Source organism: Coregonus clupeaformis, chromosome 3 (genome assembly GCF_020615455.1).
Source record: "Coregonus clupeaformis isolate EN_2021a chromosome 3, ASM2061545v1, whole genome shotgun sequence".
NCBI classification, from domain to species: Eukaryota; Metazoa; Chordata; class Actinopteri; order Salmoniformes; family Salmonidae; genus Coregonus; species Coregonus clupeaformis.
In genome coordinates this window covers 8,015,348-8,027,261 of record NC_059194.1, presented here as the reverse complement: position 1 = coordinate 8,027,261, position 11,914 = coordinate 8,015,348, and the positions used below count along the sequence as shown (strand labels likewise).

General features: G+C 41.3%; 2 protein-coding genes across 2 annotated transcripts; one reads left to right on the top strand and one right to left on the bottom strand.

Annotated features, from left to right (window-relative positions):
- LOC121541835 (leptin receptor overlapping transcript-like 1) lies at positions 1–4,318 on the bottom strand. The gene is made up of 4 exons (XM_041851158.2): positions 4,181–4,318; positions 3,172–3,247; positions 2,802–2,988; positions 1–2,276 (listed from the first exon to the last, which is right to left on the bottom strand). Exons 1-4 carry the CDS (start codon positions 4,194–4,196, stop codon positions 2,160–2,162), a joined length of 396 nt encoding a protein of 131 aa, XP_041707092.1. The 5' UTR covers positions 4,197–4,318; the 3' UTR covers positions 1–2,159.
- A 249-nt stretch (positions 4,319–4,567) lies between these two features.
- On the top strand, positions 4,568–11,892 carry LOC121541817 (signal recognition particle subunit SRP72-like). Its single transcript, XM_041851133.2, has 19 exons — positions 4,568–4,711; positions 5,690–5,810; positions 5,953–6,076; positions 6,218–6,361; positions 6,500–6,611; positions 6,742–6,773; positions 6,903–7,027; positions 7,141–7,198; positions 7,338–7,469; positions 8,035–8,163; positions 8,296–8,368; positions 8,617–8,681; positions 8,789–8,884; positions 9,921–10,024; positions 10,148–10,225; positions 10,514–10,651; positions 10,774–10,811; positions 10,938–11,097; positions 11,290–11,892. The coding sequence occupies exons 1-19, from the start codon at positions 4,612–4,614 to the stop codon at positions 11,480–11,482; spliced, it is 2,022 nt and encodes a 673-aa protein (XP_041707067.2). The 5' UTR covers positions 4,568–4,611; the 3' UTR covers positions 11,483–11,892.
- Positions 11,893–11,914: the final 22 nt, after the last annotated feature.

Sequence of the window (11,914 nt, the reverse complement as noted above, 5' to 3'; positions counted from 1 at the left end):
TTCAAAAATTGCATTTATTTAGAAAAGAAAACCACCATGCTGACCTCTGCCTCGGAACACAACAGTTGTAGATAGAAAATGGCAATTGGACATCTACACAAAGCATCCTCTAATACTAATAAATAAAATAACCTTCCAGGTCTGTGAAACAACATATCTTTCACAAAAGAGATCAGTGACGAACCCATCCCATGACTAGAATGACCTGATTCTGCAGTTTGTATGTGTTAATTTGTTTGATAGAATTATATTGGAATTCTTTGGACATTTCTCCAACTTTCACTATGCAATGCTTATAATACTTAAATTGTGTTTCAAACACTATGACTAGCCTACCCTGGATGTCCTAAAACTGTAGATATACCATCACTGCATTGCTGTAGGCGTACATTTATCATTTGTTTTGATGTATGGAAAGTTTCAACTTTACTTACATAAAAGGACAACAAAAACACCAAAAGCAATTTGTTGTAACATTACCTTTGTTAATCAAGGTAACAATGATTATTTAAAAAGTTCAGCTAAACTCAAAAAGGTGCAAAAGGGTTTTCATTATGATACAATTAATACAATCACTATCTTCATGGAGGTTGTGGTCTCTGGAAGACTGGAAATAAGAAGTTGACAAACTTACTCACGATCTGAGTGAGACAAAAAGAGATACCAGATTCATCAGTGCTTCCGATTATTTCTGGAATATTTTGAGATGGGTTTCACTTTTTTTGTCTCTTCCAGAGACCCCCTTTCAAAGATAACTGCGCCATCCGCAAAACAAAAACAAAGAGATCTTAAACACGCAACCTTTCCACCCAGCTGAACAGGCCAGTGCACACGGGGTGACAGATGCTTAATACCTTGCTTAGCTACAACTAGTTCAGTTAAATGTAACAGCAAACTCCAAAGCTGCAGGACACTGTCCTCTGAGACCTAGAACTAATTACAAACTACACTGAGCAAATGTATGGTATCAGCACACCCACAAGGACCACATTAAAAGTAGTTTAAGCCTATACGGCGACTTCATTTCTTTCAGGGAGAGGATGTGAGTACATCTTAGTGCGGCTGTACTAAATATAGACCAAAAAATGATATGCCTTGGTAAAAACTGGGGTTCATCCACATTTATCTGTGAAACATAATTACAGTGCAGCCTTTGGTTGGTTTCCTGGTATAGAAACCAATTGGTCTCTTGGATACCTGGTAAATCTAGGACTAGTGGTATTAGTGACCCAGGTTATAAGTAGCCTAGATCTTAAGTTGGCCACATTTCACACCGGCTAGCCTTAATCCTGGGCTGTCTGACCAAGGTTTTTGATGACTCTATTCTAAAGAGAGAAGATGACACAAGGTTACAATGACTTCTAGACAATTTTCAAAAGGGGCAGAATATGCTACGCTAAACCACCAAACACAAGAGGCCTGTATCAAATGAACGTCTGTGAATAGCTGAGCCATTAGAATTTGATCACTACAATGGGGGACAGTGCATTGGATAATGCATTATATCAATATATGCTGTATCTACCTTCATATTGAATGGCTTCAAGCTGAGAGACAAATGTGCTCTTCAAAAACAACATTTACTCCATGCAAAATATCCAGTTCTTTAGCTTCATATCAGCACTTGGAGGGGGAGACTATCCTCTCGAAACTGACCAGCACGCTATTGCACACCCTCACTCCCAAAGTTACATATCTTTTGTCAGTAAGATATCTTTGTCACAGGAAAAAGCTTCCAACCTTCAGACAATTTTAAAAAATCCCAAACCGATAGCAACAGATAGCCAAAGACCCCTCCCATAGGTCAATCTGAGTCCAGGTGGACATTCAGTTGGACATTTTTGCATTTGCACAGATAAGATGTGCATTTATGATCTCAACATTATCACGACACTCAAAAAATAAGCCTGTACAGTACATGAAGGGAGAAGACTCACAAACATGGAGCAAAAAATAAAAGTCAAAATGAAAGTCAGCACATCCACCTGAAGTCAGTCTGACATTCCGCATGACAGTTAAAACAGATTATTGCACTGGTTTTGTGTGTCTATGGACGGGCAGTCATATAAATAACAACAAACAATAATTGTAATCATAACAATAATAATAACAATGCTAGTAATAAACAATTCTGACTTAGCCCCCCCCACCCACCAATTTTACCACTGCTGCCAACTAAAGTCGTCGTTTGTTCCGAAGACCAAAAAGAATCCCAGAATGGTTGTGAAGATGACTACATTGCCTGTTAACACAAGCGCACATGCTCCCCAGGCAATCTGTAAACAACAAACAGAAATAATTCAGTCAGCACATGTTACAAAATTCTGTCCAAACCACAGATGTTCAATCTGTGGTTTGGACTGAGCAAAACAAAGCCCTTTTCTAAGTGTTGTTTAGTAACGGAGTTGAGCATTTCTTGTTATTACACAAATGGTAGCCTATAAGATATACCCCAACAGTCGTGTGGCGGCAGGTAGCTTAGTGGTTAAGAGCGTTGTGCCAGTAACCGAAAGGTCACTGGTTCTAATCCCTGAGCCGACAAGGTGAAAAATCCGTCGATGTGCCCTTGAGCAAGGCACTTAACCCTAATTGCTCCTGTAAGTCTGCTAAATGACAACAATAAAAAACATCCTATAAGGAATGGTCCTTATTCCATTTGTGTAACAACAAAATGTATGCAATTAGAAAGCAATTGCATGTAACAACAAACTAATGCAATGTTGTTACTGCACAGGTGAGAGCAAAGTGTGGCCAAACACCACTTAGCCTACCCGTGTAAAATCTCCAAGATGTATACTTACAACGTCAGCTCTGGCAAAAATGATGGGCAGGCCAAAGGCTGAAACCACTATGCCCGTTGTGAGAAATAAAGCCAGCTCCTTGCAGGCGTTGCTGGCCGAGTCTGTGTCTTCAACAATTCTCCGGGAGATGCAGTAAGGGATTGGGGCAAGGATGTAGAAGAAGAGGAGGAACAAGGGCCAGTATTTACTGTGAAGAGAGAAGTTCCCATCAGTTATGACTGGAAAAAGAATTGATGTGTGCAGCATCATATTATAAAGGCCTGTATCATGACAGTCAGGTTAAATACTTAAAGCTAGCAAAAAAGGCATTTCACTGTACTTGTGCATGTGACATTAAAACATGAAACTTGAATATGATGGAGATACATACTCATACACTGGAAGAGCACATCCTAGCATCAGGAACATGAGGCCAATAGCCCCACCAAAGGACAGGCTGATCAGAGCTAGAAAGGAGAGGGAAATAAACTAAGCAACTGTGTGTGTAATTCCTTAGGTCATAATTGATCATCTGACCATGGCCCTAATGATATAGCTCCAAGGAGGAAATAATCATGTGATAAATCAGATGATCTCACATTCAGGGGCTGGGCTCATGTATTGGGTGAGGGGATGCAGAGTATTTTCAGCTATCATAGTTGGTTATTAGAAAGTAGCTAGCTGCTATTATTAAAGCGTATTCATTTAACGAACTAGTTATTAGTTAGAACATTGAGTTTTAAACTTCTGCATGTCATGATGACTTAGCTAGCTAGTAGCTAGCTAGCTAGATGGTGAACTAGATAAAGGAGGATTGAGGCAATGCACTTGTTAACGAGGTCTAACGTAGGCTAATTTTGCTTGTCATAATTGCCTAGCCATAACAATACAACATAAGGTTTGGCAGGACAAGGAAAGTTTCTAGCGTGTATTTCATCGATTCGTAATGGCATCATGAGGTAGTTAAATTGGCCACCAGTACCACAACTAACGTTAGCCAGGTGCCAATCTAGCTAGCTAACGTTAACTGCTTCATCTCCCTTTGATATATAGCTAACGCGTTACTAACTAAAACATTAAGAATGTTATTATTAGCTAATGTTAGCTAGCTACAATGCCTATTTAACGTCCTTGCTAATTGACGTTAGATATTTAGCTAGTTATTTAGCTAACGTTACATAGCTAGCAGATAATAAGCCAACATGAAATTAGTTAGATAGCAAAGGAGGATAGCTAGCTAATGGCGTTAGCTTAGCCGGCTATATGGCTGGCACTCAGACAATCAGTGTTTAGCTAGCAGCGCACAGCGTCAATAGTACATAGCTCGCAATGGGTGATTGACTAATTTTGTTGTAATCCAATTAATGTATTATGTAAAAGTAAGACAGCAACTTCCTCACCTTTAATCCCAGCCATTTCTGTAGGACATAAACTTGTCACACAGTCCACGAGAACAATACACCCTTACTACTGCATCAAACAGTCCGTGAATTCGATTTCACCAACAGAGCTGTCTGTAGCTAGCAATGCGCATGCGCGAAAACCCATCAGTCAGAATAACATAAAAATTCGTTTTTTATATATAAAATAGAGCATCTGACTAATTAATGTCTATGCTGAAACCCACCCTGTATCTAAATACGTTTGCTAATTATCCCAGGGGTTGATGAGAAGTAATATAGCTAACTAGCTAGCTAGTATATGATGTTGTATTATGATGTTTGTCTTTTTAAATGCATGGGGATTCCTCACTTTTTTATTTGGTTTGTGATTCTGTCAATCCGGAAGAAACATAATTTTGCTTCCGCTGGCAGTCTGCATGGAGTGAAAGATGGCGAGTGGAGGAGGTACCGTTGCTTCGCTTTGGACCGAAGCAAATCGTTGTGGACAGAATGGAGATTTCACTCGGGCCCTCAAAGCTGTCAACAAAAGTAGGGTTTTAGTCTTGTTCACATGTTTGTAGCTGTCAAGCTGAATAAATGCTCTGTGTTGTTTGAGGGCTGAATAGATTAATAGCCATCTGGCTAACCTAGCTAGCGAGGTAACATAAATATGCAGCTATAATCAAGCTATTCACTAGTTAGGTCGTTTTTGTTGATAAATTAAAATGTCCCCCCAATGATCAGGAACATAGTGTAGATTTTATTGAGAACAGTAAGAGTGTATTTTTACTATAGGGATAATATTTCTAAATTGTCAGTCACATGAGTGATAAACACAGTGACGTGTCCCAATCAGCTAGCTAGCAACTACCCTGTTTGACTCTATCCCGTAGCTAGCACCCTTGTATCTGCTGAGAGAGTGTGGGGTTCACAGATTTGCACTTTCATTGGAACATTATTGAGTTCTCTATTGCACACCAATAATTGAGATTTGATGAAGTTATAGTTGGTGGTGACTGGTGAGTGACCTGAAGGAAAATTATACTTTTGCATGTAGCTACACTAAGGGACAATCTGCGATTGCTACATTAAAAATAAATACACTTTTAGGTTAATTATATATACTCATTGATTCTTGAAGAATATAACTTATAAATGCATCATGAGCTTAGTTAATATATAAGCTTGTTTTACTCCAATGTTTGTCAACAATGTAATTGTAAACAAACGTTGTACATTTTACATGTTAGTCATTTAGCAGACGCTCTTATCCAGAGCGACTTAGAGTTAGTGAGTGCATACATATTCATACTGCCCCCCCGTACAGTATATAGCCTCAAAACATGGTTGAAATGATCATTTGATCTCATGGATGGTCAGTCCTTGCATTCGTAGCTCTGTCTATGAATTTGAGATTACATTTCTCCAGCCCCATCCTTAAACTCTTTACTAAAACGGTGGTTGCTTTGTTATTGTTAGAAATGCAGATTGCCCCTTTAATCTCAAAATTATGCATTTATTCCACAGTTTTGCATGAAGTCAAGGAAGATGTGACAGCCCTTCACTGTAAAATAGTATGCCTGGTGCAAAATGGCAGCTTCAAAGAGGCACTGAATGTCATGAACACATATTCAAAAGTACTTGGCAGGTATGTTGAATATGACTTGAACATATTGTTCAATATTGATAATCTTGTAGCAATGCAAAATCAATAAATACTTGGTCTGGTTTGAGAAACTCCTGGCCGTACCCTTAGGCCAATGTTTAACATTTTCTTTGTGCTTCCTCAGTGAACTCATTGTGTTTGAAAAGGCCTACTGTGAGTACCGGTTGAACAGAGTTGAAAGTGCCCTGAAGACCATTGAAAGTGTTTCAGAACAAACAGACAAGCTCAAGGAACTCTATGGTCAAGTGGTAAGACTTTATGAAAATAAGAAATTACATGAGATGTTGTTTGCACTGCTTCTCCGTCTACCCTTCAGTGGATAATGTTGCCAGCCACAGTAAACTGGCCCAATGTACTGACCCCTGACCTCCCCTTTGTTCTCACCTTAGCTGTACCGTATGGAGCGCTATGACGAGTGCAAGACTGTCTACACAGACCTGATCAGGAACTCCCAGGATGAATACGAAGAGGAGAGGAAGACCAACCTGTCAGCCGTGGTGGCTGCTATGAGCACATGGGAGAAGGCTTCTCCCGTGGGTCTTCTGCACACAATTAAAACAGACTTCTATTCAAACTGATTTTCTGAGACACTTGGTTATTGAAGCCTTGGTATCCTTAATCTTCCCAAAGTTTCCATTTAACACCGAATAATACATTTAATGTTTTTGCAGGATGATCTTGGCCTGTCAGAGACTACATACGAGCTGAGCTACAACGCTGCCTGTACTCTAATTGGTCAAGGCCAACTCGCAGAGGCTATGAACAAACTACAGGAAGCAGAAGGTTAGGACCACAGACGATTGCAATTTTGCCTGCTACAGACATGGCCTTAATTCGTAATACTGTGCGGTAGGTTTTGTCCAGCCCTTTCATAGTTAATGTTGACCATTTTTGTTTGCGTAATTTTTTTCAGAGCTTTGTCGGGTTTCCTTGTCAGAGGATTCGGTGAGTGCTCTATGCCTGTGAAATAAATAAGTAATAATGCCACGTCATGGCTGAGCATACAGATATAAAAATGTCACCAACAGTGTTTTTCAAATTCTAAGCCGTAATTTGCTTGTCTGGTTTGTGCAGGATATAACTGAGGAGGACATTGAGTCGGAGCTGGCCGTCATCCACTCCCAGATGGCCTACATTATGCAGTTACAGGGTCGGACAGAGTTGGCGCTGCAGCTCTATAACCAAGTCATCAAGCTCAAGTGAGTGTTACTCCAAAGTGGAATCAATTGAGCCATTACATTCAATTGTAAAGTATGTGCTATTGTAGGCACAGGAAGAAAGAGGAGTGGAATAATTTTTTGTTGAATCCTAGGCCGTCGGATGTGGGACTTCTAGCTGTGACTGCTAACAACATCATTACAATAAACAAGGTAGGTACACGCATGAACATTCCCCATACTGCTAGGAACTACTAAACATTGAAAAAGGCTTAGCTATTATTGACCGTGTTCTCTTATTGTTGAAGCCATGGGGGCCGAAGCTGTTGCTCATATCTCTTTTCTCCTGCAGGACCAAAACGTGTTTGACTCTAAGAAGAAGGTGAAACTGACAAATGCCGACGGCGTCGAGTACAAGCTGGCCAAGAAACAGCTGCAGGCCATCGAATTCAACAAAGCCCTGTTGGCTATGTACACTAACCAGGTATTGGATTTGAAGACATTAACTCATTGTTAAAATGATCCTTCACTCTTTATTCACAGCTTTATTTTGACAATTTCACTACACACTCGTCAAATCAAAATCATATAAAATGTTATTTGTCACGTGCTGAATACAACGAGTGTAGACATTACTGTGAAATGCTTACCTACGAGCCTTTTCCCAACAATGCAGTTAAAAAGTAAGAAAATTAACAAATAGTTAAAAGAAAATAGTAACACAATAAAATAACAATAACGAGGCTATATACAGGCTATTTACAAGAAGTACCAGTACCGAGTCAGTGTACTGGGGTACGAGGTAGTTGGGGTGATTGATTGAGTTAATATGTACATGTAGATTTGGTTAGGTGATTGATTTAAGTACATGTAGGTAGGGGGTGAAAAGCAGAAAGTCTGGGGAGCCGTTTAATGAACTGTTCAGCAGTCTTATGGCTTTGGGGTAGAAGCTGTTCAGGAGCCTTTTGGTCCCAGACCATGGAGAATGGTGAACAGGTTAGACTGGGAACCTCAATGGTCATTGATGATTTGTTAATTGTACCCCACAGGCGGACCAGTGCAGAAAGCTGTCGTCAGGCCTCCAGTCCCAGAACCCAGGCCACCCACGGCCCGTTCTGATCCAGGTGGCTCAGCTGTGCAGAGAGAAGCAACACTCCAAGGCCATAGAGCTGCTTCAGGTACTCTCTGTTGACCAGATCCTAATTTGAGATATGTGTAAATGATGTATAAATACAGAAGTACATAAATAGCCATTGAAAGCTCTTCCTCCTGCATGTATAATGCCAGCTGTGTGTGTTTCTGTTGTAAAGCGTTTCTCAGACCAGCACCCAGAGAGTGCATCTGGTATCAAATTAACGATGGCACAACTCTATTTGACTCAAGGTAAGGTTGTCTTTCCAAATCCCAGTTTTTTGCTCACTGGGTAACAAGCAGAAAATAGGCCTATTGAAGATGATAAATTAGATTAGTGCTTAACAGTACCCTTACTGATTGATACCTGGTGCTGTGCTATCATGTCATTTGACGAGCGAGTGACTCCTGTTCCTGTCAGCATTTAGTTGTTTGAGCACCTGACCGAGTATAAGGTAACCTCGTAATAAATAAATCCTTCATTGGTGTCTTCTCCAAAGGTCATGTTACCAAAGCATGTGACATCTTGAGGTCGATCGAAGATTTCAAGCACAAACAAGGGATGGTTAGTTGTTATACTTCTATTATCTTAAATCTAATCATAGATTTAAAATGTTCTGAACAAACATTACATCATAACATTTCTGCTAACGAATTGAAATTGTTTCACAGATCTCAGCTCTGGTAACCATGTACAACCACGAAGAGGACATTGACAGCGCAATTGATGTCTTCAGCCAAGCTATTCAGCACTACCAATCTGAACAGGTATTAGTCAACAAGCACATTATAAAGAAGTCAATGTAACTTTTAAAATCCTGGAGTGTGTGTTAGTATTTGTTTCCATAGTAGCACTGCATTGTCCACTAAAAAAAAGAGGACTGAGCACGCCCCCATTCTCATCGACGGGGCTGTAGTGGAACAGGTTGAGAGCTTCAAGTTCCTTGGTGTCCACATCACCAACGAACTATCATGGTCCAAACACACCAAGACAGTCGTGAAGAGGGCACGACAAAGCCTATTCCCCCTCAGGAGACTGAAAAGATTTGGCACGGGGTCCTCAGATCCTCAAAAAATTCTACAGCTGCACCATCGAGAGCATCCTGACTGGTTGCATCACCGCCTGGTATGGCAACTGCTTGGCCTCCGACCGCAAGGCACTACAGAGGGTAGTGCGTACGGCCCAGTACATCACTGGGGCAAAGCTTCCCTGCCATCCAGGACCTCTATACCAGGCGGTGTCAGAGGAAGGCCCTCAAAATTGTCAAAGACTCCAGCCACCCTAGTCATAGACTGTTCTCTCTGCTACCGCACGGCAAGCGGTACCGGAGTGCCAAGTCTAGGTCCAAAAGACTTCTCAACAGCTTCTACCCCCAAGCCATAAGACTCCTGAACAGCTAATCATGGCTACCCAGACTATTTGCACTGCCCCCCCACCCCATCCTTTTTACGCTGCTGCTACTCTGTTAAGTATTTATGCATAGTCACTTTAACTCTACCCACATGTACATATTACCTCAACTACCTCAACTAGCGGTGCCCCCGCACATTGACTCTGCAACGGTACCCCCCTGTGTATATATAGCCTCCCTACTGTCACTTTATTTTACTTCTGCTCTTTTTTTTCTCAACACTTTTTTTGTTGTTGTTTTATTTTTAAAAAAATTGTTTAAAATAAATGCACTGTTGGTTAAGGGCTGTAAGTAAGCATTTCACTGTAATGTCTGCACCTGTTGTATTCAGCGCATGTGACCAATAAAATTTGATTTGATTTGATATTCCACTTTGTCTTCCTCCATCCCAGCCTGGTTCCTCTGTTCACCTGGCGCTCGTACGAGAGGCCGCCAATTTCAAGCTTAAGTATGGACGGAAAAAGGAAGCCATCAGTGACCTGGAACAACTGTGGAAGTAAGTGATGCTCTTAACGATTGTTCTGTTTCTACTGTTGTGCAGTGGTGATGTGGTGAATGTTGTTTTGCTTGCTCTACGTGTGGTATTCAATGTAATAACTAGTTTCCCCCCGCTCCACAGGCAAAACACCAATGACATCCACACTTTGGCACAACTCATCTCTGCCTATTCTTTGGTCGATCAGGATAAAGCCAAGTCGTATCCTTTTTTCTCTCTCTGTATTTGAAACTACACATAAATAATAACTTTATTTGGAACGAATGCTTGCAATTGATCTAGCAATCCATGCCATTGCCACTATCATAGCAAAACTGTCAGAACTGCAATTTAGAGTCTTTGATGAGTATTTGAATGACTGATATCTCTGATTTTATCTAGTTTCTCATTCGCAGGCAAGGTGATTTTACCAGTGCTATCATAAAGTGCCTAGAGCTGTCTAGTGAATGGAAAATAATATTTTATTATATCCTTAGCCCTTTGTCCCAGCCTCAGCAAGCACCTCCCTTCCCCTGAAAGCATGTTGTTCAACGTGGACGTAGATGAGCTGGAGAACTCTCATGGAGCCAACTACGTCAGGAAGAAGGCCGCCAAAGTCCCGGGGGACAACCTACCCAAAGAACAAGGGTAAGGCGACCTGAAGCTTTTAAAATGCTTTTAATTAAAAGCTGTGTTAATTAAGCTGCGTACTGCCTGTTCTATACATGCTGTATACATAGGCTTTCACTATCAATATTATCTCTCCACAGCCAGGGGGATGTTAAGAAGAAGAAGAAGAAAAAGAAGGGTATGTCCTCATATTGCAAGTTGTGTTGTATGTAAATGTTGAGTTGTATGTGAATATCTGATTTAAATAAAGTCAGCGTCTCTGATTGGGATGGGGAATCATTATTTTTCTCTCGCCTCTGTTTAGGCAAACTGCCCAAGAACTACGACCCCACGGCGAACCCTGACCAGGAAAGATGGCTGCCCATGAGAGAGCGCACCTACTACCGGGGCAGGAAGAAGGGCAAGAAGAAGGAACAAGTGGGTAAAGGCACGCAGGGTGCCACGTCAGGAGCCGGGTCCGACCTGTGAGTAATGCATCCTTGTCTCTTTTCATTTGTCACTTTCATTAACTCTAAAAAGGTATATGAATCTAACAGTTGAACTCAGGAACAATTAAAACATCTCTGACTGATTCCAGATTCATTCAGGTGGCACCCTTTTTTACCTGTAGTGTGTTGCATTTGGCTGGTAATCACATCATTTTGCTGTGTTTCCAGGGATGCCAGTAAGACGGCCAGCAGCCCCCCCACCTCCCCCCGGCCAGGGTCAGCCCAAGCCTCTGCCTCCACCTCGGCCCCCGCTGCCAGCAACGTTGTCCCTCCGCGACAGCAGAAGCCTGCCACTGCAGGGCCAGGGGCTCGCAAGAAGGCCCCTCAGAAGAAGAAGAAGGGAGGCAAGAGTGGCTGGTAGCCTGGAGAACGCTGCAGATATGGAGCAACACATTTTTGACCACCATCACATGGCCTGGAACTCACAGAATCATGAGCTTTGTCATTTTTTAAGTTGGTTACCTTATTTTTTTTTTACTCAAACAACAGTGTCCAATTTGTAGTTGTTGAATAGGTTGCGATACATTTAGTAATAGGCCCCAATACCCTGCCTGCCTTCTTCACGTTAGATTTTATTTTAAGATGCAGAAATGCATGTCGGTGAACTAATGTAAATGGCCAGAGACCTTGTTTGTGTTGTAGGCAAGTGGGGTATCTCTTTAGTTTATAATGCATATCATCTGTGCAGAGGAAATGTACTGTTTGTTTTTTCTCTTCTCTCTGAGCCTGAGTATTTCAAAACGGTTCCTTGACATAAACTAATTTCCTTGACTTGCCTGCTCAATTTCAATCA